At 45.3% G+C, this 25,978-nt stretch overlaps 1 protein-coding gene across 4 annotated transcripts in view; it reads right to left on the reverse strand.

The window, feature by feature from the left end:
* Positions 1 to 25,978, reverse strand: part of GOLGA2 (golgin A2) — a 355,961-nt gene that overhangs the window by 58,645 nt on the left and 271,338 nt on the right. For all 4 annotated transcript variants that reach the window (XM_078646638.1, XM_078646641.1, XM_078646639.1 and 1 more), the window contains 2 exons: positions 16,131 to 16,244; positions 5,984 to 6,208 (listed from right to left, as the gene is read on the reverse strand). In XM_078646638.1, the coding sequence (XP_078502764.1) occupies positions 5,984 to 6,208; positions 16,131 to 16,244 (339 nt within the window). The remainder of the gene's footprint in view (positions 1 to 5,983; positions 6,209 to 16,130; positions 16,245 to 25,978) is intronic.

Here is a 25,978-nt window from a genome sequence, read left to right on the forward strand (position 1 = left end):
GAGCACGGCATAGCTGTACTGTCCGTAAAGAACTCTAATGCAGAGTTTGTCTTTTCACCAATAAGGCGGGAACCATCAATAAGCGTATTTTATTTATTTATTGGATTTGTAAGGCGCTACAGCTACCCAAAAAGGGTTTCCCGGCGCCATGACGGACAGGGAGCAGAAATCGCAAGGCAGTCGGATGGATTTATTGATCAAATAGCCAGGTCTTAAGAGCTCTGCAAAAGTGGGTGTCGTCAGTTTCTTTGCGGATGCTGGGGGACAGAGTATTCCAGAGGGATGGACCAAGGTAGGAAAAAGACCTCCGCCCCCCCCACCCCCCCATTTTGGAGAGTTTGACCCTGGGCACAACAAAATTGCCCATGGTTTCAGACCGTAGGTGACGGGAGGGCACATGCGGGCGGACAAGAGCTTGAAGGTACTGAGGTGCAGTACCTGCCTTGATTTTGAACATGTAGCTCAGGGCTTTGAACTGGATACGGTTCTCCACCCTGAGCCAATGTAGCTCTCCTAAGTGTCCAGAAATAGGGGAAGCCCTGGGAATTCTGCAGAGGAGTCTAGCTGCAGAATTCTGGACAAGCTGAAGTCAGCGGGTCACGGCCTTGTTTGAGCAAAGGTAACGAATGTTGCCGTAATCGAGCCGTGATGTAATAAGGGCATGGACCACGGTGTTTTGAGTGGTGACAGGCAGCATCCATAAGATTTTCCTGATCCATTTTAAGATGATGAAGCATAACGCTGTAACCTTAACTGTTTGCTGGTGCATGGACAATGAGTCGTCAATAATGACTCCCAGGTTCCGAACATGGCTAGATGGCTTGGTAAGATTACCCATCTCAACCGGCCAGTGAGAGGGGCTCCAGAGGTCTGTCTTCTTGCCCAGAATGAGAACCTCAGTTTTCTCGCCATTCAGCTGAAGGTGATTTTGAGTCATCCAATTAGAAATTCTACTAAGGCCTTGTTTAAGACAAGAGGTTGCAAGGGGGTCGGAATTAGAGAGGGAGAAAATAATCTGGGAATCGTCAGCATAGGTGAAGAGAGTTAGACCTGCTAGATCCGCAAGGTCTGCCAAAGGTCTGACGTACAAGTTGAAAAGCAGTGGGCTGAGGATCGAACCCTGGGACACCCCATGAGGTGATGCGTAAGATTTAAAGAAAGCTGTGGTCGAGAAGATTTGAAATGTGCGGTTGTCCAGAAAGGAGGTAATCCAGTCCAGAGCAGACCCGCATATGCCAAAGGATTGTAGTGCGTGGATTAACAGGTGATGGGAAATAGTATCAAATGCCGCACTGAGGTCTAACTGAATGAGTGAGACTGTCTGTCCAGCGTCGAGATAATGACGCAGCCTCTCGTGACTCCTAGTAGTGCTGTCTCAGTAGAAAAGCCGGCATGAAAACCGGACTGAGAGGGGTGGAGAATATAATTTATTTCGGTTAACTATGAGAAGGGAATGGATATGTCTTTCGAGGATTTTAGAAAAGGCTGGCAAGAGAGAAATGGGTCTGTAATTAGCGAGAATTCCAGGGTCTGCCGTCGTTTTTTTAGGCGGGGGGTCACCACTGCGTGTTTCCAGTGTGCAGGAACTGTGGATTCAAGCAGTGAAGAGTTCAAAGCATTTAGAATCACCTGCAGATGAGGGGTATGTAATTGTTTCATAGTGGAGATTGGGAGAGGATCCTTGTGCGAGCCAGATTTTACTTTATCTAAGATAGTTTTGAGTCCGTCAATATTTAGAAGTGGCCAAGAATTTAAATATGCTGTGGAGGTGGAGGACTCCGAGGTGGGTTCACAGTGTGAAGTAATAGTGATGTCAGGTAGGGGTGGAACCCAGGTCAGGGTTGCAGATTGGGCCTGAGGAGGTTTGCATAAGTTTGAATTAGCAATATCCAAATGAATTTTTTCAATCTTTTGTGTAAAAAATTGAGCAAGATTGTCACACTGACGTTCATTTGAAGGCAAAGGATTTGCGATTGTTTTAGAACCGGCCAATTCTCTCACCAATCCGAAGAGAGTTTTGGAGCGATTGGCGGCTTCTGAGATGGTTTTAGAAATGAAAGTGGCCTTAGCTGTGTTGCATAAGTAATGATAATTATTTCTTGCCTTGATGTAAATGAGTTTCAATTCAGGTGCATAGTTTTTTCGCCATTTACATTCTAATGCTTTACATTTTTCCTTTTTTAGGGAGTCATTAAACCGTGGTGCTGGAGGACGATGGTTATTTCATTTTTTTATGAGAGAGAGGAAGACAGAAATCTATGGCATTGGAGAGCCAGTTATGTATATTTAAGGCTAGTGCGTCAACTTGTTGATCTGCCAAGGGAAAGTTAGTACATAAAGTGTTATTTAAAGCAATTAAATCAAGTTTTTTCCAATTCCTTTTTCGGGATCTTCAGAGAGGGAAAGGAAGGGGTAGAGGAAGCTGGCAGGGTGAAAATAAATTTAGAAAGCAAGTGGTCAGACCAGCAAATGGGAATTGCAGGATTACATTTAATTTCGGAAAGACTAGAAAAAATTGGATCCAACAGATGACCTGCTTTATGCGTAGGGCTAGAGTTTAGTATATTGATGTTCAGAGCAGCTAAGTCAGCAATGAAATTGCTACATGTTGAATTGGATAGGTCATCTAAGTGTAGATTTAGGTCACCTATGAGAGAAAGGTTTTTGGAGCTCCTGTGTAAAGGGGTGATATAGCAAGGAAAAGAAGTAGCTCATGGCGTCGGGTTCCCAGGTGGGCGGTAAACAAGCAAGCCAGAGAGCGTAAAGTTTCGATTAAGTGCCAATTTAAAAAGGGCGGTGTGGTCGGGCTCTCCTAACTTTCCCCCTTCCTTTTAGGTTACTGTCTGCTCCTTGACTTTTAAGGATAGTCCAAAACTTTATAGTGATGCAGTTAAGGCTTTCTTTATTGTTTAGGTATATAAGGGATTTGTCTCAGGTAGTCTCTGAGTCCACAAAACAAAAATGAAGCCTTGGAGATTAATCAGGGTTCTTCTCAATTTGAAGATCCAACAAACAAGGGGCCTCTTCCTTTCCTTCTGTCCTCCTCTCAAATGGTTGACCGTACCCAGCACAAAAAAAACACAAGAAAAGGGGTTTAGGCTGGGGGCCTTGAAAACATACAGAAATGAGGGAGGGGTAGTGTACACCTTCACCAAGTCCCTAACGTTTGGTGCCTAGGTGGGGGGAACGTTTGGTGACTTTGGTAACCCCTGACCCGCTCCCACAATCTCTGTAGTATCCCCTGACATGCAGGCTGTACTTGCCTGCTACCACGACCCCCCTGGGTCGTGGCTGTGGGGGTCACAGAGGTTCGTAGTCCCGAGCGCGTTGCTCCTCGAGCTGTTTCTTGTCCCCGGCTTTGGTCCGGCGTCCTGTCCGCTCCGCGCTGGCTCTCCGTTGCTCATCGGCTCCTCCTGGACACCTGTGGACTCCTCCAGCTCTCCGTCGTCCGCTTCCTCTCCTCCCGAACGTGAACCCCATCTTTGCTCCTCCTCGTCCTTTTTAACAGCTTCTTCCCCGGCGATGCCATCTGCCTCTCGACCGCTAACCAGACTTCCAATCTCGTCCTCCGTGGCGGCCATCTTGGGTTGGTCAGATACTTGATCGGAGGGTTCGAAACCCTCACAGGCGGCTTCGCAATTAGGGATGTCCAAAGGATCGAATCTGCATTGCAGACGGTTTTTAAAAATAATGGCTATGGACCCTCCTTTTTTAAGTGCTCTGTCTTTGCGAGCAATGGCATAATTAGGTGGTAGAGCTGCAGCTATGTCAGGTCCAGCACTCTCATGAAGCCAAGCCTCAGAAAGGAATAGAGCATCAGGCTGTTCATCACAGAGGAGGTTAAAGATGACTAGCTTCTGTTTAGAAAGTGAGCGAGAGTTGAGACTGAGGAACAGGAAGTGTGGGGAGCTGTATAAAGAGTTTGCGAAGTACATCTTTTAGTTGTAGAGGGGTAAGGCTGATGATTTGAGAGGGAGAAATTGCAACAAGAGCATAATTTGTTAGCTATGTTACCAGCTGAATATATTTGGCATCCTTTTAAAATAGGGGGACGGAGAGCTAAGATCTGTTCCGATGAGAGCACAACTCTGTGTGAAGTCATTTGACCAGGGGTCGTGGCCCTTGGCCCCGTTCGGGCACGGGTTGCCGGTCATCTGCTTGAAGTAGTGGACGGGCTCTAGGTCTCGTGACCGTTGGAGCTCCGCCTCTACTTGTCCTGCCAGTAGCGCTTGATCAGGGAGAACTGGTTCCGCCCAACACCCTCCACAACAATCAGGCCTTAAGCCCGCGGTGGACCGAGGTGAGTGCTAACAACAAAGCAAGCGGTGCGTTGTTTGTGAAATTTTAAAAACAGAAGTCACTGGTGCAGATTAAAAACAATGCTTTTTAGTGAGCTTACAAGAGAAGAAGCGAGGCAAGTCTCACTTACAGATCGCGCTGCCTTTCAAATACTGCGCGCGTCCGCGTATCCATGAAGGAGGCCAGTACATCGCCATGGAACGCATCCATGCGTCAACAGAATACAACACTGGCACGCATTGTCCTCTCTATGCAATCCTAGGTATCCAGGTTTGCATGGTTAACATATCTGACTGTGTCCTGACCATCATAAATTGTCTGGTCCAAAAAGGTCCGAGGTCATCTGGGCATGCCCGGCTGTAACCAGACTGGGGCCGATGTGGACCTATGAGGCCAGAGGGTGAAATTTGGGGCAGAACAGGAACAGGAGATGAATCTGTTCCATGGCCAGAGACCTTGAAAGGTGCGACTAACATTGCAACATCTTCACACCTTCTCTTTGGAGTAACTGTGGAGAGATGGGGGTCACCTCACTTCCCTGTGTTTGCTCTTGGACTTGGATTTACTAGTGGGCTTAGAGAGAAAAGCTGAGCGGTCACAGTAACTGCTTCAGACCAGGGCTCAGGTCTGCTATTTGAATCGGGAATAGGATCTATGCGGAGGCCACAGTTTTTTGTGTTCTGTTACATACAGATTCGCCTCTCTGTCAGGAGGGTGCAACTATCGAGTGATTTAAGAGTCGTGACCCGAGCCCAGACACCAAAGACACACTTTGTGCAGGCCTGTGACCGATATCTGCTTCCTGCAGTCGATGCATTGCTTAAAACCTGTTGTTTCGTTCGTGGACAATGTACGCTAGCACACTGGTAAAATCATTTAGAAGTTATAGGAAAAGCCACAAAGATGGGGAGCAGAGATCTGGATCTGTTTCTGAAGGAAGGGAAAGAATAGAACTGTTGTCAGCACAAAGGCAGCACTTATCGGGGCTCTGCTCTGTCACTTCCGGGGAGATGTGGAGTGAGCACGGAGATGCACTGCTCCACCGAGGCAGGGGCGGAAACAATGCTATGGAGAAACATTGGGAAAATCCTATTGTGAGGAATCCGCAGTCAGAAGTATCCAACATACAAATACTTTTTTCGCCATGTTTTTCAAAAGCTTATTGACAGCATTGATAGCTGCACAACCCATTTTGGGCTGTGGACCCTTCATCAGTAGCTAGAAACTAAAACAAAACCGTAAAACAGTCTCCCCCACCCCCAAATATACTCCCCCAGTAAACTCATGGAAATCTTGTGTACATTTACAAAATATGCAATATCCTATGTTATGCACTGCTCTTATGTTTTTTAGCCTCTAACCATCCATTGGTGAAGAAAGGATAATACAGCAATCACCTTGGTAACAGGTCTGCATACGCGTCTGCCACCTACGACCTAATGTATACTACATTGGTTCTATGAACAGTGTTAATGGTTTAAATGCTTCATTTATGTGCCAATATAACTCCGTACAAAGAGTCAGGCAAGTAACAGATGAGAGAGGGTGTGAAATGTTGATCGTTCTAGTTACACGGCATGCCTTCAAACAAACAATAAACCACTGCTCCGGAAGAAATCACATGCTCTAGGAAAGCTCTAGCCTATTGCTGCAGGGCTGTAAGACTGCAAGTCGATGGCATTACCTGAGTTTTCTGAAGCTCCTTTAAGTGAATCTCTGCGCTCACTTTGCCCTGCACCTCGTCGTGCTGCAGGCGGTCCATGAGCTGCACCTGCAGCAGGTACTGCCGCTGAAGCTCCTCCTTCTCTGTGGCCAGGGTCTGGTATACTGTTGTGTACTGCTGCAAGTGTCGGTAATACTCATCACGCTGCTCCTGAAGGCTCTGTGCCTCCTGGGTTTTCGTGCCTAACTGAATAAGGCAAAGACAAACAATCATGCTGTTATTAGCAAGTGAGGACATGCCTGCCACCATCCTTTCCTGCTTAAAACCCCTCCCCCACCCACCATCGTACACACATCAATTCAAACCCCATTCCAAATACTCGACCACCTGATTCCATCCTCAACATCCACCCATCTCCCATGCGCCCCGTAAGCGCCAGTCCAACTCCTTCAGCACCTCAGGCATAGTCTCTACACCCCCCTTCTCAGGCACCCCTTCATACAATGTCCAACACATCCCATGCGCCCCTTCAGCACCTGTCCAGCTCCTTCAGCACCTCAGGCATAGTCTCTACACCCCCTTCTCAGGCACCCCTTCATACGATGTCCAACACATCCCATGCGCCCCTTCAGCACCTCAGGCATAGTCTCTACACCCCCCTTCTCAGGCACCCCTTTATACGATGTCCAAGACATCCTGTGGGCCCCGTAAGCGCCTGTCCAGCTCCTTCAGCACCTCAGGCATAGTCTCTACACCCCCCTTCTCAGGCACCCCTTTATACGATGTCCAAGACATCCTGTGGGCCCCGTAAGCGCCTGTCCAGCTCCTTCAGCACCTCCGGCACACTCTCTAAGACGCTGACTGTGTATGTGATAGACCACTAGATGGTTATACCGTGCATAAAGTCCAGAGCTCCCCAGAAGTGTACAGGGCTCTATGCAAACCCAAAGTGTTCTATTAGTGGTAATGGGGGTAACACAGAGGAGTGCAAGACAGGTATTGTACATACATTGACCAATAACTGACATCTCAAAAAAGATTCACACCAATTTTATAAAAATAAAGCTTTGTTTGAGTTTTATTTTAAGAACAAGATTTTTGCAAAAAAAAGGTGTACTTTTTCAGGAAAAATACTTAAGGTCGACACTTAGTGAAATTTCAAAAGGTTCAACGGTAACCTACGGAGGAGAACAATGCGGTATCACGGTTAAGTTCCCAACTTACAGTTCATCTTCGGGGTTTAAGGTCAGCAGAGGGCAAACCACCAGTGCCACAGAGACAACCGGGTGCAGGGTACAAATACAGCACCGGCGCCCAATGCTTTTCAATGAAGAACTTGGATTTGGGTCCCTTACCTGGGGTGACTACACCCACTATTATGTCACCCTCCTGTGATTGGAAAAGTCCCCCTATCTTCAAGATGGTGGGGACTGAAAGGGGTACTTCAACTCGCCTCCTTCACCTTAAGGGTGGAGTTGGCAGGGGTGGGCACACCTCCTGTTCTTCCTAGGTGTTTCTGCCCATTTTCACGCCCAAAATAGGGGTATAAGCCGGGGACTGCCATCTGCTGCTCGCAGCAGAGGCTGGGAGGGTGGGCGAGAGCATAACAAAGGCGCCAAGCCTTTGAAGCTTCCCTCTGAAGCCTTTGAAGCTTCCCTCTGGTGTACTATGTCCATCTTGGGGGAGGAGGTGTGACTCCTCCGCATAGGATGCGCTTTCTTTCTGGTCCCAGAGAGCAGAGGCTCTTGACCCAGGGGTCCAGAAACATGTCTGGTGGTGGCAGGCTGCCTATGACCGCACCAGAGCTGGTAGGTTTTCAGGGGGCATCTCGGAGTACATGGTTCAATTAATCCCACACTGGCTTCAGGGTGAGTTTACTGAGAGGAGAAGTTTGTTACCAACCCCTCCTGGGTTCAGAGAAGCCATCATGGTGCTGGGGAACTTCCAGACCATGTACTCTCTATGGCCTCCCTGGCACTTACAATACCTATGAATGGACTTAAATATTGTAGGGGCACATCTGCTCATGCAGATATGCCCACACCTGTGGTATCGTGCACCCTGCCATAGAGCTCCAGGGACTGCTAGAGGGGTGACTTACCTATACCTTCGGCAGTGCTAGTCGGCATGGCACACAGGCCATGTGCTATGTCAACTTTGTCGTTTTGTCTGCACCGGGCCACGCATGCTGCAGTGGCAGTATGCAGGGCGTAGGTGAGGGGCCCCCTAGGGGGACCCTCTTCAGTCCCAATGAATTATGTTAATGTGAGTGGTCATTTGTAGAGCGCACTTACACCTGGTGGCTTCATGGTGCTGACAGGCTTATGATGCTACCAGGATAGTCTATTTTACGCTTGCAGAAACAACCAAGTCTTGAGGAGCTTTCTAAATTGCAGAACGTCAGTGCTTTACCGGATTTCCAAAGGGAAGGAGTTCCAGAGTTTAGGAGCGAGGACCGCAAATCTGCAGCCTCCTTGACGTACTCGCTTGAAGGTTGGAATGGTGAGCAATGAGAGATGGGCAGAACAGAGATTTCGTGTCGGAGTATGTCTGAGTATCTGGCTGTTGATAAATGCAGGGCTTTTGCCATGCAAGGCTTTAAATACAAGGCAACCTGTTTTAAAGGCACAGCGCTGAAAGATAGGGAGCCAATGTAATTTCCTTAGCAAGGGTGTGACTGGTTGCCATCTTGGTTGTCGAAAGATCAACCGTGCTGCCTGATTTTGAACCAGCTGCAGTCGTTTGAACAGACAGAGTGGCATTCCCAGGTATACCGAATTGGCATAATCCAAATGTGACAAAACAGTGGCAATTATAATCTGGATCAGAGCAACATGGGTAAAGAAGTGATGCACCTTCCTGATCTTACGCAGCTGGAAGAAACACTTCGAGATCACTGTGCCAACCTGAGACTTCAGTGTGAGTTCGTTGTTGAGGGAGACTCCCAATGTTTTGGCTGAGATAGAAGGGCAGGGCGAAGGACCTAGCTCTGGTGGCCAGTAGTGAGGGCCCCAGAACTTATGACTATCCCCGGTCAAAACGAGCTCTGTCTTTCCCGGGTTTAATTTAAGGTGATTATGGTCCATCCACTGTTGTATATATAACATTGTTGCCTGAAAATCCTCAACAGAGCTGTGAGAACCATCTATCTTAAAGACCAACTGTAAGTCGTCCGCACAATTGAAGACTGTCACCTTTCTTTCCTTGAGGGACTGAATCAGAGGGGAGATGTAGATATTGAATAAGTGAGGGGAAAGTGCCGAGCCCTGTGGAACTCCACATGTGATTTTACGTGGGGGAGCCAAGAAAAGCCCTTGGCGGACCGTCTGAGACCTATTATCCAGAAATGAGGTGAGCCAGCGGGCAGCAACGCCTTGAATGCCAGTAAGTTTGACACGGTCGACCAAAATAGCATGGTCGACCGTGTCGAAAGCCGCAGATAGATCCAGTAGTACCAGTGCTTGCGGGGAGCCCTTATCAGCACGGTCCCGGAGAGTGTCCAGGACTGCCAATAGGACAGTTTCGGTAGAATGGGCCGGCTTAAACCCTGCCTGATGGAGATCAAGGTATTTGGATTCCTCTAGACAATTAGAGAGACTATTGGCTACATGGGCCTCCAATATCTTTGCAAAAAACAGGAGCAGGGAGATCGGACAGTAATAAGATAGAAGCATGGGATCAGCTTCTGGTTTCTTTAGCAGAGGTACCACTATGGCTTTCTTAAAAGCCATAGGGATTTGGCCTGATGAGAGAGAATCATTCAAGAGGGTGAGTACAGGGCCGGGGAGGGCTGCGAGACAGTCTGAGTATGTGGGCGTGCAACAGTCAGAGGGGGCGCCTGATTTAACCTTCGCTAAAAGTTTTTGGAAGGTTTCAGAATTAATACTTGGAAAGTGACTTACGTATTGTTATTTTTGACCAAAGCAGAGAGACTGGGAGTGAGTGGATGCTTGGGGATGTTGGCCTTAATAGCAGTGATTTTATCGATGAAATAGTCATTGAGGGAATTACACAGTGCCTGAGATGGTAAAGCCTTCAGTAGAATTCTCTCTGGATTAGAAAGTTCATTGACTATATTGAATATTTCTTTGGAATTTTTATTGGAGTTAATAATGAATGCAGAGAAATGGCTAGCGTTGGCTACCAAAATGCATTTCTTATATTCTTTCCTAGCAGCAATATAAGTGAGTTTTTTATCCGGGCAGTATTTTGATCGCCACTGTCTCTCCAATTGGCGCAGCGACAATTTCAGGCTTTTAAGCTCAGCGGAGAACCATTTCAGTGCGTTGGTAGGACGGGCTGATTTTAGCCTATTAAGGGGAGCATGCTTATCGCTGGCGTTCAATAGCCATTTGGAGACGTTCGCTTCTGTAGCCTCAATGTCTGTCCCCCGGGACGGGGCAGTGTCAGATAGCGTACAAAGAAAATCACCTCTATTTGCAGTGTTCCATTTCCTAGCAAGGCCACCTTTGGTCGTGCTAGGTTTCTCAATGGGCGGAAATCTAAGTATAAATTTCAGCAAGTGATGATCAGACCACGTGCATGGAGCAATGATAGGAGTGGAAGTGGTCATGCCGTTCGTCCAGACTTGGTCCAAAATGTGCCCTTTCTGGTGGGTAGGGGACAGGACCTGTTGAGTGAAGTTTAAATTCATGAGAAGGTCCGTCATTTCAGCCGAATGTGGTCCTTCATGGGGGTCTTTATACCAGTAATTGAAATCTCCCACAAGCAAGACCGTAGCGTGATCTGTTACAAGTTTGGCCATCTGATTGCTAAGTGTCAAAGGAAAAGAGGGCATCTTATTGGGAGGCCTATAGAGTAGCACACAGACAAAGGAATCATGAAGAGATTCGAGCTTTAATACAATGTTCTCAGTGTCTTTAAGAGAGAGGCTAGGCAAGGAGCAAAATCTATAGTCAGTGTGAATAATGGCTGCCACAAACACCCCCCCTAGTTTGTCAGATGAGCGATTCACATGGAAAAGTAATAGTTGTTAGGAATGGCCGCCAACATATCAGGGCCAGAGGGGAAACATCCATAACAACGCGGACATTACCCCGCACTGCTATTACAACGCTGCTATTAACACGTAAGTCGTTACAACGACTTGCGCTGGAGGGCGCTGTAGGATAAGAAATAGTTTAATTTTCTATCCAACACCTTCCCTACTGTCAACGTGGGCTGGAGTTGGAATAGAAAATTAAACTATTCCACTATCCATCGCCCCCCAACGCAAGTCGTTGTAACGACTTGTGTTGTAAAAACTGCGTTGTAATGGCATGCGGGGTAAAAGCCTGCGTTGTAATGCCGTACAACCGGGCCAGAGTCATCAATGAGCCACGTCTCAGTCAACAGAAGGATGCTGGGTTTATCCGAGCTCAACAGAGAGAGAATGTCCAACTGATGTTTAACAGGGGGCGAGTATTAAGATAATAGATCGTTAAGGGCATGGTTCCTGACTTAAGCTGATTCTGTGGGATACACTCATGGGCTGTGGAAGTCTGTATTTCAGGAAATGAAATCCGTTTAGTGAGGATTTCATGTTCGAAGTGACTAGGTGTCGCTAGTGGGATACAGATGAATAGAGTGCATACTTTTAAGCGTTTCCGAGGAATAAGTGGGGGAATGGGCATTATAACTGGCCCCTGGGCACAAGCGGGCGTGGACGGGCTTGCCTTCGGCGCGCCGCCAGCGCGCACGCTGCGCGCATCCGCTGCGCTCCCGCGTAGCGTGCTGCATTTAGTTCCGATTCCCGGCCCTCTCGCAGCGTGATTGGCTGCTACCGGGGGAGTCTCTAGGGGCAAACGAGGGACCCGCAAACAAGAAAGAAGAACGATTGAAAGTTATGGCAGTCAAGTGAGTGCAAGTTCAGATTTTTAAAAGCAGTAATTCCCCAAAATTCCCAAGTTAAAACAGATTCTAGCAATGCTATACAAAGAATCTAGCAGCAGCGAAACCTAGAGTGCGATTCCCACCGCTGCGAGCTGCATTTAGCACCGGTTCCCCGCCCTCAGCTCTCCCTCTCGTCCACCTCACACGCACCCCTTCGTACCCTATCAACTCCATTTCTCACCTACTGTTCGTCACCACATACAGTTTATCCCACACACCCCATCCAACTGCAGAAGCACCTCCTTCCAACTCCCCATTCACCACCCAGTCACCCATTCAATTCTTAGCTGCCCTCTTCCCAAACCTACCTACTGTTCCTCACTAAGCAACACTCTCTAACCAACCACTGACTACCCTCCGCCACTTCAAAACTGGTGCAATTCCCACTTTTCTCCTTGACCATATCCTGCCGTTGTCCTTCAAAGCCTATAACCCCCCTCTACCACCACCTGTGCATGTACAGACTCAAAACCTGTAAACACGAGTTACATCCTTTAACACTTTCTCACCATGAACCACCTCCCGCCCTCAAAGATTATCTTCCAGTGCACCTCTTTGAAATCGGTCAATACTCTTATCTACTGCCCTCCCCATCCACCACGCCATCCACCACCCCATTCATCAAATACATGCAGCACATTTATTACAAAAAGCACCATCTATTTGCCTTCCATTCTCATTAATACCTATTCAGTCCCTTGACCATCTACCGCCATCTCTCCATCTACGGTCCCCCATCGAGCAGCATCCGTTCTCTATTCACATACTTCTTTCTTACCGTCCACCACCAACCATACATTCCATGAAACTTGACAAATTCCTCAACAGTTTTTGTACATTCACCTGGCACCTCGCCACCTCTTCCAAACCCATTACTGCTTGCTTTGAGCACCATCACCCACACACTTCTTCATACCCCTCACTATCCTCCGCTACCTACAGCCATTGCCAATCCATCGCCTTCCATGCAGCACTTTAAACTCAGCCACACACCATCAATAACGGCTGCTCTCCCTCAGCCACGACCCGTTGCCCGTAATCCATACGCCACCTCTGTCCATGGCCTGGGTCATTCCCATACGACAGAGATTCTGCTGACCTGCTACGCCAGCCCCCAATCTGAAGTGAAGTAGTGAGATCATCACCCCCATATTAAAGAATATCCCTCAACCGTCCTTATCCAGAAAAAAACAACCTTTTATATTCTGCTTCTGCACTGCAACAACACTCTCGCTCTCTGCTGACCCCGCCTCGTCCTCTCCTCTTCTTCTTCTTTGACAGACTGTCCGTATCTTTGCAAACAAGCAGAAGACCCTGCTGCCCCTTTTTCTACTGTGCTGGCATCTACTGCCTCTCAGGTCTACTGCTCCTTTCTAAGGTTTTCAAAGGCTTTTTTGAATCTCTCTCTGGAGTGTGCTTTTTGGAGTGATTTAGGTGGGCGGTCATACACCAGTTACTTAAAGAAGACCTCTCCTCATCCGTTGGTCCCTCAAATTTACAACCGTTCACTGTTCCCTTTTCTGCAACCCTCTTAAGCATCAACTTTCTGTATTTCTTGGTGTACGTGACGTGACCTCTCTCCCCCCACTGTTTTTTGTCGGGCAAACTCTACTGAGACTGCTCTCCGCACTCAAGCAAACAACATTAATTCACATCACCACTACACACTAACATATTAATCTTTTTAAAATACTTTGTTACTTTTCAGTATGTTCTGACAAGGTGGATTGCTCTAGCTTTTTGCAAGGCTCATCTCTTAGTCTTTAAGGCTCAGTTCTTTCTTGGTTCTCTTGATTATCCATTTTAAGTTAATTCTGTTCCTTGGGTTAATTATGTTCCTTCTTTTTACACAGTTCTGGAAGGAGTCTTTTAGGGAGCTGTCTAAGCCCCACTTATTTTCTATATCCACGTCCTCCACTTCCTATATAGGCTAATCTACTCTTTTGACTTGCCTTATTGTTTTCAAGCAGACAGTTCACACTTACTTTTCTTGCTTCAACCTTGCGTTTCACATCAACGGATTATCTGCCATTTCCCGGAAGTCCTTCCAGTTCTTTACATCTTACCTTCTTTTCACTGCTCCCAAAGTATTATCTTTCTGCTTCTATAACTGTTTTCTATCCAGTGGATGTCTTTTAAAGTGTCCATCAAGGCAAAATCTCAAGTTCATGTTAACTTCTAACCTTTCACTCAGACCATTTCTTGTTTCAGAGACGCTGCTTTCAGCTTCATAGCAGAAAAAAAGTTCCATCTTCAAATTTATAGCTATTATCGCAACTCTAATTTTATTTCCTCGGGATTCATGCATTTCATGATCTCGCTTCCTGCGTCTTCTCTCACATCTCTGCACTCTTGTTGTACTTCAACTAACAAGATCACTTGTTCAGCTCACCTCATCTCCCTTGGCAGACTATTTCTTACTTTATCGCTGCTTCAGGTTTTGCTCTGCCTGGTGTTGGTATAGATCCCCACAACTTTGCTCCCCCATATTCTCTGTTACTCATCCCGTTCCCTGCTCCTGCCATCTTCAATCTGCCTCTCAAGCATGTGTGGTGGTTGTGGATGACGGAATAGCTCCTCGTAGTCTGGTCTGCACTGGAGTTATCTTCATTGTAGTCCTAAGCATTAGACTAATTCCATGCTGCTTGTGGCACCCCAAAACACACACAAAAATAGTAACAACTCTGCTAAATCTTTCTGGTGGATCCTCTCACTGCAGAATCCTCACCTTTAGAATATTCCCTGGTTCCAGACTGGATCTGGAGAACGTCAACAGCAATGCTCCTGCATGTTTGTTGACAGGTGGCGTGTTGCGACTCCACGATGGCTCTGTACCATCAAGAAAGTGACAAAGTGGAGCGGCTTAGAAGCCCCACTCCCTGCCTCGACCTGATCTTTTGTCCAGTCAAAGTAAAAGCTAAATGCTTTCTTACAAACAAAGCAAACAAAGCAATGGAGGTTTTCTCCTCCTCTTTCAAGAGATGAGTCAGCGTAAAGAATGCCGGAAATGGGACTGGCCAACAGGGAAGGGCGCCACGGCCATGAGCAGGAAAGAGACGGAGGTCCCAAACACCCACTTGTCTGGGAAGAAGGTAGTGTCGAAGGCTGTACCAACAGCACCTGCAGCTAAGTCATACAGCGTGCCGACATGATGGCGATAAGGATGACTGTCTTCAGCATCAACAGTCTAAAGAGCAGTTGTGCACCGGCCCGCAGGGCATGCACATGACAAACATCAGACGAGTAAATAACTAACAGGACATCACACATAGTTTTGAATGAAACGCGTATCCCCTCGTTTGCTAAATAAGTTACAATTGGTGACTTAGACAAGGACGGTTGGTCAAGAAAACACAGAGGCCCAATTTCACTCTGCCCACTGCAAGCTCCTTCATAGTACGGAGGGGCTCCTGTAACTGCCTCGGTCCCTGACAGCACCTCGCCTGCTCCTTCATAGCACCCGGGGGCTCCTGTAACTGCCTCCGTCTCTGACGGCACCTCGCCTGCTCCTTCATAGCACCCGGGGGGCTTCTGTAACTGCCTCCGTCTCTGACAGCACCTCGCCTGCTCCTTCATAGCACCCGGGGGCTCCTGTAACTGCCTCCGTCTGACAGCACCTCGCCTGCTCCTTCATAGCACCCGGGGGCTCCTGTAACTGCCTCCGTCTGACAGCACCTCGCCTGCACCTTCATAGCACTCGGGGACTCCTGTAACTGCCTCCGTCTGACAGCACCTCGCCTGCTCCTTCATAGCACCCGGGGGCTCCTGTAACTGCCTCCGTCTCAGAGCACCTCGCCTGCTCCTTCATAGCACCCGGGGGCTCCTGTAACTGCCTCTATCTCTGACAGCACCTCGCCTGCTCCTTCATAGCACGGAGAGGCTCCTGTAACTGCCTCCGTCTCGGACAGCACCTCGCCTGCTCCTTCATAGCACCCGGGGGCTCCTGTAACTGCCTCCGTCTCTGACAGCACCTCGCCTGCTCCTTCATAGCACCCGGGGGCTCCTGTAACTGCCTCCGTCTCTGACAGCACCTCCCCTGCTCCTTCATAGCACCCGGGGCTCCTGTAACTGCCTCCGTCTCTGACAGCACCTCGCCTGCTCCTTCATTGCACCCGGGGGCTCCTGTAACTGCCTCAGTCTCGGACAGCACCTCGCCTGCTCCTTCATAGCACCCGGGGGCTCCTGTAACTGCCTCCGTCTCTGACAGCACCTCGCCTGCTCTTTGGATCCCCCATGAACTCCTGCGGCTGCCCTGGCCCCTTCCCGAGCTCCTCACCTGCTCCTTCAGGTCCCCCAGGCTCTCCTGCACCTGCCCCAGTTTCTTCGCCAGCTCCTTCTTCACGTGTTGCTCGGACTGAAAGCCGTTCATCAACTCCATGTTCTCATTTGTCTGTTTTTAAACAAAGATGTTAACATCAATTCTATGTTAGAATTCAGAGAGGTTTGCAAGCTTTTCAAACTTTACATCACTACTGGTGACAGCAAAGTAAATATTATTGAAAAAACAGATTTACTTGACCTCCTAGAAATGGTGGCGCTACAAACCATGTGACAAGCACGCAACAATGCAGACAGAGAGTACCACATGATGACACCAGCCCACACACATCATCTCCTCTTGCTGCTCAGAAGATAGTTTAATGTGTTCAATGGTGGTTTTGTTGAGCTTTACATAGATTTTACAGCAGATTTCTAAAGCATCCAATAGGATTAGACATATGCAATGACATTATACTTACTTGTAATCCTAGTTCTGCACCGCAGGTATCTTCACTGAAGTGATAAATGTACAGCAGTCCCACCTGCACTTGAGTATCCTGAACAGAACTTTTCCAAACTTAGCAAATGCATTTAGAGGAGGCGAGAGGTGGTCGTACCCCAGAAACAGTCAAAACCTTCAGTGCCTAACAGGGTAGATTTACTTCAAATTCTTCTACTTCAAATAATACACATAGCAACACTGCATCATGAAACTGCAGAAATGTGTTACAACCACATGCGTGGATGAAAGAAGCACATAAAATAGAAACATTGACCATTTCACTAAATATACAGATAAGAACGAATAAGCACTGCTCATTTAGGCAGCAAGCCCAGCACGTCTGGCAGCGCCAGTTACCAACCAGGCCTAAGTTCCTTATGAGGATGCAATGAGAAGTTATAAATTAAACTGTATATATAGTTGCTGTTGAAAAACAGAGACTTGGGGCGGTTGTGTGGATTGTTTATGCATCAGTGTGTAGTGTGTTTATCTAGGGACCTGAATCGATATTCCTATTCCTTGCCCTTGTGTGGTTATAAATCAATAATATCCCTACAACGGCATAGAAACCCTGTTCATAATTCAGTCATAGCGCATGCTGTCACATTAAGCAAGCCTATTCCTCCAGCCCCCTAGAAAGCACACCGAGTTCTTGAACAAATCCAAGCCTCCAGCAACCTGGGAAATCCCAGCTGCTTTGTTTTGATTTCGTCCGAGAACTCCTGTAAAGCACTGTAAGACCGACCAGTTCTTAGTGACATCTTTATTGACGTCTTATGTCCAGCCTTACGTCAAACCCGGCACCTTTCAGGTATAAATATACCAACGTTGCCTTAAGCAAAGACACGGTGGTGATGAATCTGGAGCAGCTACTACTTGCCCGAGAGCCCAGCTGATGCGAGAGCCCACGGACGCTGCCCCTCCCTTTTGACACGCTGAGAAAGACGCTGTCTTTTCTGTTGCCGAGAAATCCAGCCTCCGGCGTTTCCAGCCTACCCTTGCGGGTGACTGGGATACCGAGTCCTGAGAGAGAGATACCAGCCCTCCTACCTTCTAATACCCAGGTACTGAACTGACTAAACCCTTACAGAGAATTCTTGAGTCAGATTCTTGGCAAAACAAACTTAACTAAAACTGCTACTTACTTACTCCCTCCCATGTATTAGGCTTAGGTCAGGTACACCGGGGTAGGCGTAGTTAGAAGCACCAGTTGAGAACTATTAGTCAATGTATATATGTATGTATCTATTTTATCCATTTTAAAGTATCATATGGCTAAGAAACCATATCAATGCTTTTACAGTATTATTTCATAATCCTGCTTTTACTGTATGCACTTTACTTAACTATAAGTATTGCAATTGTAGCAATTCATTTCTCTTGTATGAGGAAAGAGACTGCTCAATAAATAACACCTTTTATTGAAAACGCCCGTCTCTTTTTCTCTGCAATCTGGTGAAACTAAGTACGCACCTTTGATTGAGTGAAATAGCTGTCTTTTGTTTTCACACGACTCTAGAGATAAACTCTTATTCAGGGAGAGCAAAGTTGTCATGTTTTATGGTTGTCAGAAACTAAATCCCTTCTTGTCTATCCAGGGAGGTTAAACTCCTCCTCGCCTATTCGAGAAAGTTTCTAGTGAACTCTGAGCTAGCTGGCAAAACCTAAGTCTAATATAGTCAGTAGATCCCTAGTTAACCTCAGTCCTACGTCTACACTACTGAAGATATTATTCCAATGCGCAGAGCCTATTGGGTCTATAGGAACTACACTACATGGCGCCCAACGTTTGGTAAGGCGATAAATCTAACACAAGACGTTAGAGTAACTCAGTCGTGCTTTTTCACATAGACCCTTTCTCCCGTAAATACTCCAAAGACGTCTGGAGTGGGTCAAAGGTTAAAATCCACCGGAACTTAGTAGGAAGAGATTTCTATGTACAGTTTTTGGTTTATTCAACGCTGAAGGATACAGTGTTCCAAAATATTGTGCACCTAATCTTTGTTTCCTTGAAAACCTGATCTGCAACAAAAAACCTTCCTGTCAGTAAAATGTCAGACGGCGAAGGAGATAGGGAGACAGCTAGAATAGCAGCTAGTCTCCAAGAGGAAGACAATAGTCTCCTGCAGTCCGACCCGGATGCAATACTCATCCCGGTCAGCATAAGAAAAACTATAACTCTTAAACTTATAGAAAATGGACTGACATCGAGAGGTGGTACAGTCATATTCGTAATTGAGGCACATGAATATCGGCAGACAGAGGTATTCTATTCATGGATAAACTTTCCAGCAGCAAACGCTGTCACACATGAATTCCACTATTACAAAATAGAGGAACCACCGGATGACTAGACTCCTTTCGAGGAGGTGGAAATCCCATTAAAATACCAAGAGCACCTGCTCTGGTTTAAAGGCGCCCTAAAACATAATAATCACATCACCAGGCTCGGTTCACTAGGTAGACCAGGAGCGACGTGGCCGGTTCTAGCCAGCTACACACCACATCCCGACATCGAAAAAATGTCAAGTGAAGAACTCTTAGTTAAAATAAAAGAATTAACACAGGCATATAGAGAGTTGGTTCAATTGGCAACGGAGGATATAACTATCCACCAGAAATTGAAAGAAACAGATATAGCAGAACAGCCATTTGAACTTGCCAGAATCATAGAAAAATCCTATGAAGTGCTAGGAAGAGATAGTTTGGGTGGGAAACCAGTAAACCCCCAACTAACTGAAAATCCTGAAAAAATATTTATTAAAAATAATCTAAACACTCCAAAAAAAGAGCTGGGATGGAAATAAACAATCCACTCCCAAATAAAAAAGATTCCAGTCCAGAGGAAAGTCTCCTCGGCGGAGAGAAAGATCTCCGGACCAAGGACACATGTCTCCCCAGAGGGAGCCCTCTGAGAAAAGATACAACCTTAGAAATAGGGATAATCTGAAGAAACCTGATAGATATCAAGATATTGATACACGTCCCTCTCGATCTTTTCAGACTTCCTCGCAGAAATCGGAAAGAAGAGGACGATCAGAACACAGGGAAGAGCACGTCAAGTCCAAAGACAAGGAACCTGCTCATCAAAGTAAAAAACTACAATTTCCAAAAAAGAAGGTAGCCAGCATTAAAATAATCAAACATGCCGAGGATCCTGAGGACACAGCTGAAAAACGGAGAGTGGGCTCAGACAATGCTAGACAGCGCAGCAGAAGTGAGCATAGCTCGCAAGATCCTGATGAATCATCTGGAGACAGTGGACACGAATGAATACATTCAGGTGGAAACTGCAGATACCAGAGTTAGCAAACCTCATAAAATATACGAAATATCATTACGTATAGAGGGAGATAAGAATAGGAAAATAAGGGGTCTATTTTGGGATAACCTCTCAAAAGGCTATGACATCCTTTTAGCTGAAAAAGACTGGCCACCGGAGTTTGTCAGGGAGTGCCCTCATGGCGAAGAAATGATTATGCCTGCCTTCTCAAATCATATTCCAATTCATAAAAAATATACACTTGCAAGAAAGTGGAAAAACCATGTTGGATGGGATGAGGACTCTCCTCACAAAATCTAGTTAAAATGTCAACCAACTGCACAGAGGCAGTACCCAATTAAGCAAGAAGCTAAAAAACAGGTCAGGGAGATCTTAGATCAACTTGAATACCAGGGGGTGATTGAAACTTGCACCTCACAAATGAACAATCATTTGTTTCCTGTCTCCAAGCCAGACGATTCATATCGTCTAGTTTTGGACTACAGACACCTTAACTCATGTTGCAAAACCTTTGCAGTACAAAACTCACACAGTGCAGCACTAATGAATAACATCGTGCGCAAAAAATACAAAACAACATTAGACATCTCTAATGGATTCTTTTGTCAAAATATAGCACCTGAAAGCAGGTATTTGACCGCTTTCTCAATAATGGGCTCGCAGGAAAAATTCTGTTGACTCCCACAGGGCTTCAAGAACAGCCCAGGATTATTCTCAGCAAGAGTAACAGAGTTACTACAACTGTATGATGATGAGGCATTATCTTATGTCGATGACATCTATCTAACAGATGATGACTTGGATTCTCACTTGAAAAGAGTGAACACTATAATACTTGGGTTCGCAGCAGAGGGTTACAAATTCAACTTTAAAAAGTCACGAATTGCCGATCTAACTGTCCTGTTTTTAGGATATGAATTATCAAGTGAAGGCAAAAGCCTGGCAGACAATTTTTTAGAGAAATGTGCTGTAATCCAAGCACCAAGAACGCTGAAAAACTTACAATCAATTCTAGGTTTCCTGAATTTCGGAAGAACTTACATTCTAAATTATGCAGAGAGGGTTAAACCTCTCTATGAACTAATAAAACCAGATTTTAAAACAATCAATTGGACTCAAAAACACACAGAAATTTTGAGATCATTACAAACAGACATGTTAGCTAAAACAAAATTGCAAACACGCGATAACACACGCAACCTTGTGATCCAGGTCATACCAGGAAGATGCGGATTCACATACCTAACCTCTAATGAGGGAGAAACGGTACCAATAGCATACAAATCACATTTGTACACAGAAGCTGAAAAAACATTCAGTATTAAGGAAAACATTGTACATGCGGTTCAAACAGCTGTAGCAAAAGAAAGAGACCAAGCCGAAGGCAGACGGATTACAGTTAGAACAGCAGAATCAGCCTTTGAGGCATTAAGCAGCCCATGTAATTTACCTACTGTGGCATTAAATCCAAAATGGATACAATGGGAAAATTCTCTTGCTACAGACAAAGTGAAATACTATTTTGACCCGGAAATGAAAACATTAAAAAATCTAGCATATGAAAGAGAGTATCCTCTGCCAATCGACATTCTGCCCATACAACAGTACGCCTGTGTAATATATACAGACGGACATGTACAACCATCAGTTTGGGGAAAACAAGCCTATAACGCCACATGCGAGATTGTTAAATACGTGTGGTGCGGAGGTAAATTAAGACCTCTGGTAACAAAATCACACTCTGTAGAAAATAATTCAGATAAACAAACTGAAGTAATAGCGTTAAAAATGGTGCTAGATTATGCCGATCGCGAATTCCCGACACTAATAGTGTGCGATTCATATTACTGCGTCAAATCATACAATAACGACTTGCAGAACTGGGTTCAGAACGGTTACAAAGATGACACAGGTGCCACAATAAAGCAAAAATCGCTTTGGGAACAAGTAGTTCTTTTACAGAAAGAACTACCAAAGACTCACGTGATACATTGATTGAGTCATGAACGTGATGGCGTTCACGTTTCAGGGAATTCATTGGCTGAGACAGCCACAGCGGAAGCAACTAAGCCGGCTTCCATAGCTACAAAAAAGCGTTCAGGAAAATACGTAGACGGGGAAACGATGCTGGCGGTAAAAACGTCATCAAAAGGCGACTGTGCAACGCTACCTGTCAACTATCCACTCAATTATACATACGTAATCGATGCAAACTCCGTTCCTTTTGCTCAAATCCCTGGAGTGGGGGATAGAGTAATTCCAAACACAAACAGGAGAAACTTATTAGTGGCAGACGCACATATGGGTGAGGGTCTAAGACACCTTAAGATTAAGGAATCTCTGTAAGAATTACAATCAATATACTGGTGGCCGGGAATGAGCCTGCAAAACTACAAATTTGCATGTTACTGTCAAAACTGCAACAGAGACCGCAGTGGCGAAATGCCCGGAGTATTACCAATGCCCTTCTTTTAGATATCACAAGAATATCAATACGAAATACCCAGGAAAAATGCGTCCCTTTAATAATTATTTAAGACTAGTTTCACTTAAAATGGAGACCCCAGCACTCGGCTGACGTCTGAACTGTTATAAAAGATTTGCGAGTCTATAGCGGCATAGACGCAATTGGCATGCTACATTCTGACCAGGATCCTGCTTTTAGCTCTCGAGCTTATGAGGAGGACATGACCAGCATGGGCATTGCATTGCGGGAATCTTATCACTTCCTTCCTGAGGGAAATGTGATGGTGGAAAGAAAAAACCGAGACATATAGCAATCTATAATGGCAAAGGTATTAGGTTCGGGGGTTGGGTGGGTCAAACATTTAATAAGTGTCCAACGTAGTCTTAACAATCTGCCAAGAAATTCTCTAAAAGGTTTCAGTCCGTACGAACTATTGTTCGGGACTAGAATGCATATCCAGGATCTCGATAGTCAAACTTCAGTGGTAGAAGGAAAATGCTTTGATATCAAATATCGTTTGGCTATTTTCCAGGACTTAAATGAAACAAGAAAAGACCTGAGCAACATAAAGTTGAAACAACAGCCAACAGCCACTGAAGAGAAACCACCTGTCCCAGCAAGGCCTGTCTGGATTCCAAAGATTGGGGATCTGGTCAGAGAGAAAATAGCAGTGAAGAAGGAATTTGGGCCTTCTTACAGAAAAGCAGTACCTGTCTTAGCTGTCAACGGAACAAGATCAGTTGTACTACCGCCCCTTGCTGGTAAAAAGGAGAACCGAGTTGTATCCATCGACCTGGTTAAACCACAATCATGTGGCCAATAATAAGTAGTAGGCCAAGTGGACTCCCAAGAAGTAGCAGAACACCAAAGTTTGCTACAAATCAAGAGGTTCAAACTGAGAGACTAATCACATTTGATAAACCTACAGTGAATCAACAAGGACTATGCAACAAAGCCATGGAACTTATGCCTCTTATGCCATGGAACTTATGCCAAATTGCAACAATTCGTCAAGAAACACCTGTCTACAACGATGTAGCCACAGACTATGCTAATAAAAACAAAGAAAAATCAAGAAGCAATTCCAATAATTGACAAAACTGCATTAGGCTACTTCATCAATTTCGATGACTTTTCCGAGGATCCGAGCGAACCTGAGGAACAGCCAACAAAAACAAAAACTCTTAAAGACAAAACTAAAGAACTCTTTCATCAACTACAAGAGACCTATCTGATTTCCCCATGGATTGAATTTTGGGTGGTGCTAGGTGTACTTTTCCTCCTGCTTTGGCTCATCATGGTGCTATGCTTGGGACACTTCATTGAGGGAAAATATGTTACAATGGACACAGCAAGCCAGAATATCAACCTGGTCCTAAAGCCACACAAGTCTTCACACATCGAGAAAAGAGAACTTTCTTCAGTAAACTTCACAGCCAATCCGATTCCCGGTGGGGTAGCATGGGACAAAACAGATTACGATATATATGGCCCGGTCGAGCTCTTGAAGTATCCTCATCAATTTTAGGTTTCATTAAGTGACTTTGTAAAACCGAGTACATTCTCTGATGAATGGGACTTTGAAAGTATTAATGATATGATGTCAGTCTTAGTTATGTCAGCAAAATTTACAGAACATGATTATTTATAAGGTTCATCGAATTATGATCAGATGTACTGCTACAACCATTATGGTAACCATTATTTGCATAAATCTGCTCAACCTAGAAATGTTTTAAATTATAATCAATGGGAACATTGTGCAACTCCACCAAAAGGTAGTTCAAAAACATTTTATGAGAAATTCCCATACTTCTCAGGGTTTAACACAAGTGAAGCAGAAACGTTTTATTTCAAATTGTTAAATAAGACAGGAATGAAAACCATGCTGACAAATACAAAATTAATCTATTCAGAAACATTTTTTGAAAAAATTAATACATTTGGTTTTGATTTTTGGAAAAATACCATTGAAACAAAAACCATCTGGGCTACTAAAGATTGGCAAGTCCAAGGTATAGAATCATTATTCAGAGCCTGCATGATCCCAGAACAAATTATATTTTTGAATGACACAATTCAACAAACAACCTGTCTTGGCCTAGCCAAAATTAAAGACTTAAACAAACCGTCTATTCCAAAGCCAACACCTGACAGTAATAGCACTACAGAGGTTGAAATAGACGTATCCCATATTTTTAACCAAATCAGAACACATCCTGATTGGAATAAATGGTTGATCTGGCCCAGAGACACAAATAACTGTCAAGATAGATTCCTGAACAAAATGCAGGGGTTCAAATTGACCAGGCCAGACCCTAGATACTCCCAGAGACAACATCCAGGGATAGTAACAACATACAGTGTAGGAAAACTCTGCCTTGAATGGCTACATACATCCACACTGGCAGAAATTAAGCAACACTTAATTTACTTAAAGAAGGTGCTGACTTGCGTGATTTCATTATGGGACCACGCAAACAGCGTCAAAAACGTTTCATAGCGGCCTCTATATATGCAGCTTATAACGAAGCTTGGAAAGAAACTCAAATTGAAACAGCAGAGAAAATACGGGAAATTGACCGGATTAATTTGGAAAAATCACTTTCTGTTGTGGACAATGGGTTAATGACTCTGTCTTCCAGAATATATTCACTGGACAGTATTGTATCATCTGCAATCGATATAATGGAGCAGGACTTACTAATGTTACAACATGGTCAGTCCCAATTGCGTTCTATTGTACAGCTTGGCTGGACGTTACAAAATCTGCGTTCAGGCTACGTGCCTTGGCGTTTAATCAACACAACGTCACTATTCTCTATCTTTAACCTTACTGATATACAAATCAGCTTGGCACAAAAAGGAGCAGAATATACAATTCTGAGCATTGAAAAACTTGAGAGATTACCATTGACAATGTCAGAACGACCTGTCATTGAATGGATAATACACGGAATCATAACTATTCCGATAACAACTTTCCAATTTCGATACTGCCAAAAGTATATACAGGCAGGCCAGTATGAAAGGTTGGGTAAAGGATACATTAAGTCATCATGGAAATTACCTTACACACACACGTTATAGTGAAAAAGGACAGAATGTATTTCTTAGTGGTGATAATTGTGAAAAATCACTAAGTGGTATACTTCTGTGTCAGGGTATAAATCTACATGGGGCCTGTGAGGGGACTTCAAATAACCTTTCATGTCACCAGCTGGGCACACCTGCAACTCTAATAGAGCCATTCTTTAGACGGCTTTCGAACGGGAGCTACATTCTAATAGTGGACCACAGATGTTGTGGCTTGGTGCCAGGAAAAGCTTATCTGGTAAGCATTTCGTCCAGGGTCACTTGCTGTATGCTAGTATTGTATCCGAACGACACTCCAGACAGGGAGGGAAAAATTTGGCCCAGTTTGAAAATCTCTTCTATTCGAATTGATACTTTAAGCAGAATGAAGTCTGTTCTTCTACAGACGCCAGTGCACTTGACGTCATCAAAAGAAACGTATGATCTCCAAGTTGCAAGGACAACGGCAGAGATACATAACCTTTTATCAACAAATTGCCCCCTACACTTCGCAGAAATACTAAACGAAATCTTAAA

The sequence above is a fragment of the Lissotriton helveticus genome, chromosome 5_2, assembly GCF_964261635.1.
Source record: "Lissotriton helveticus chromosome 5_2, aLisHel1.1, whole genome shotgun sequence".
NCBI classification, from domain to species: Eukaryota; Metazoa; Chordata; class Amphibia; order Caudata; family Salamandridae; genus Lissotriton; species Lissotriton helveticus.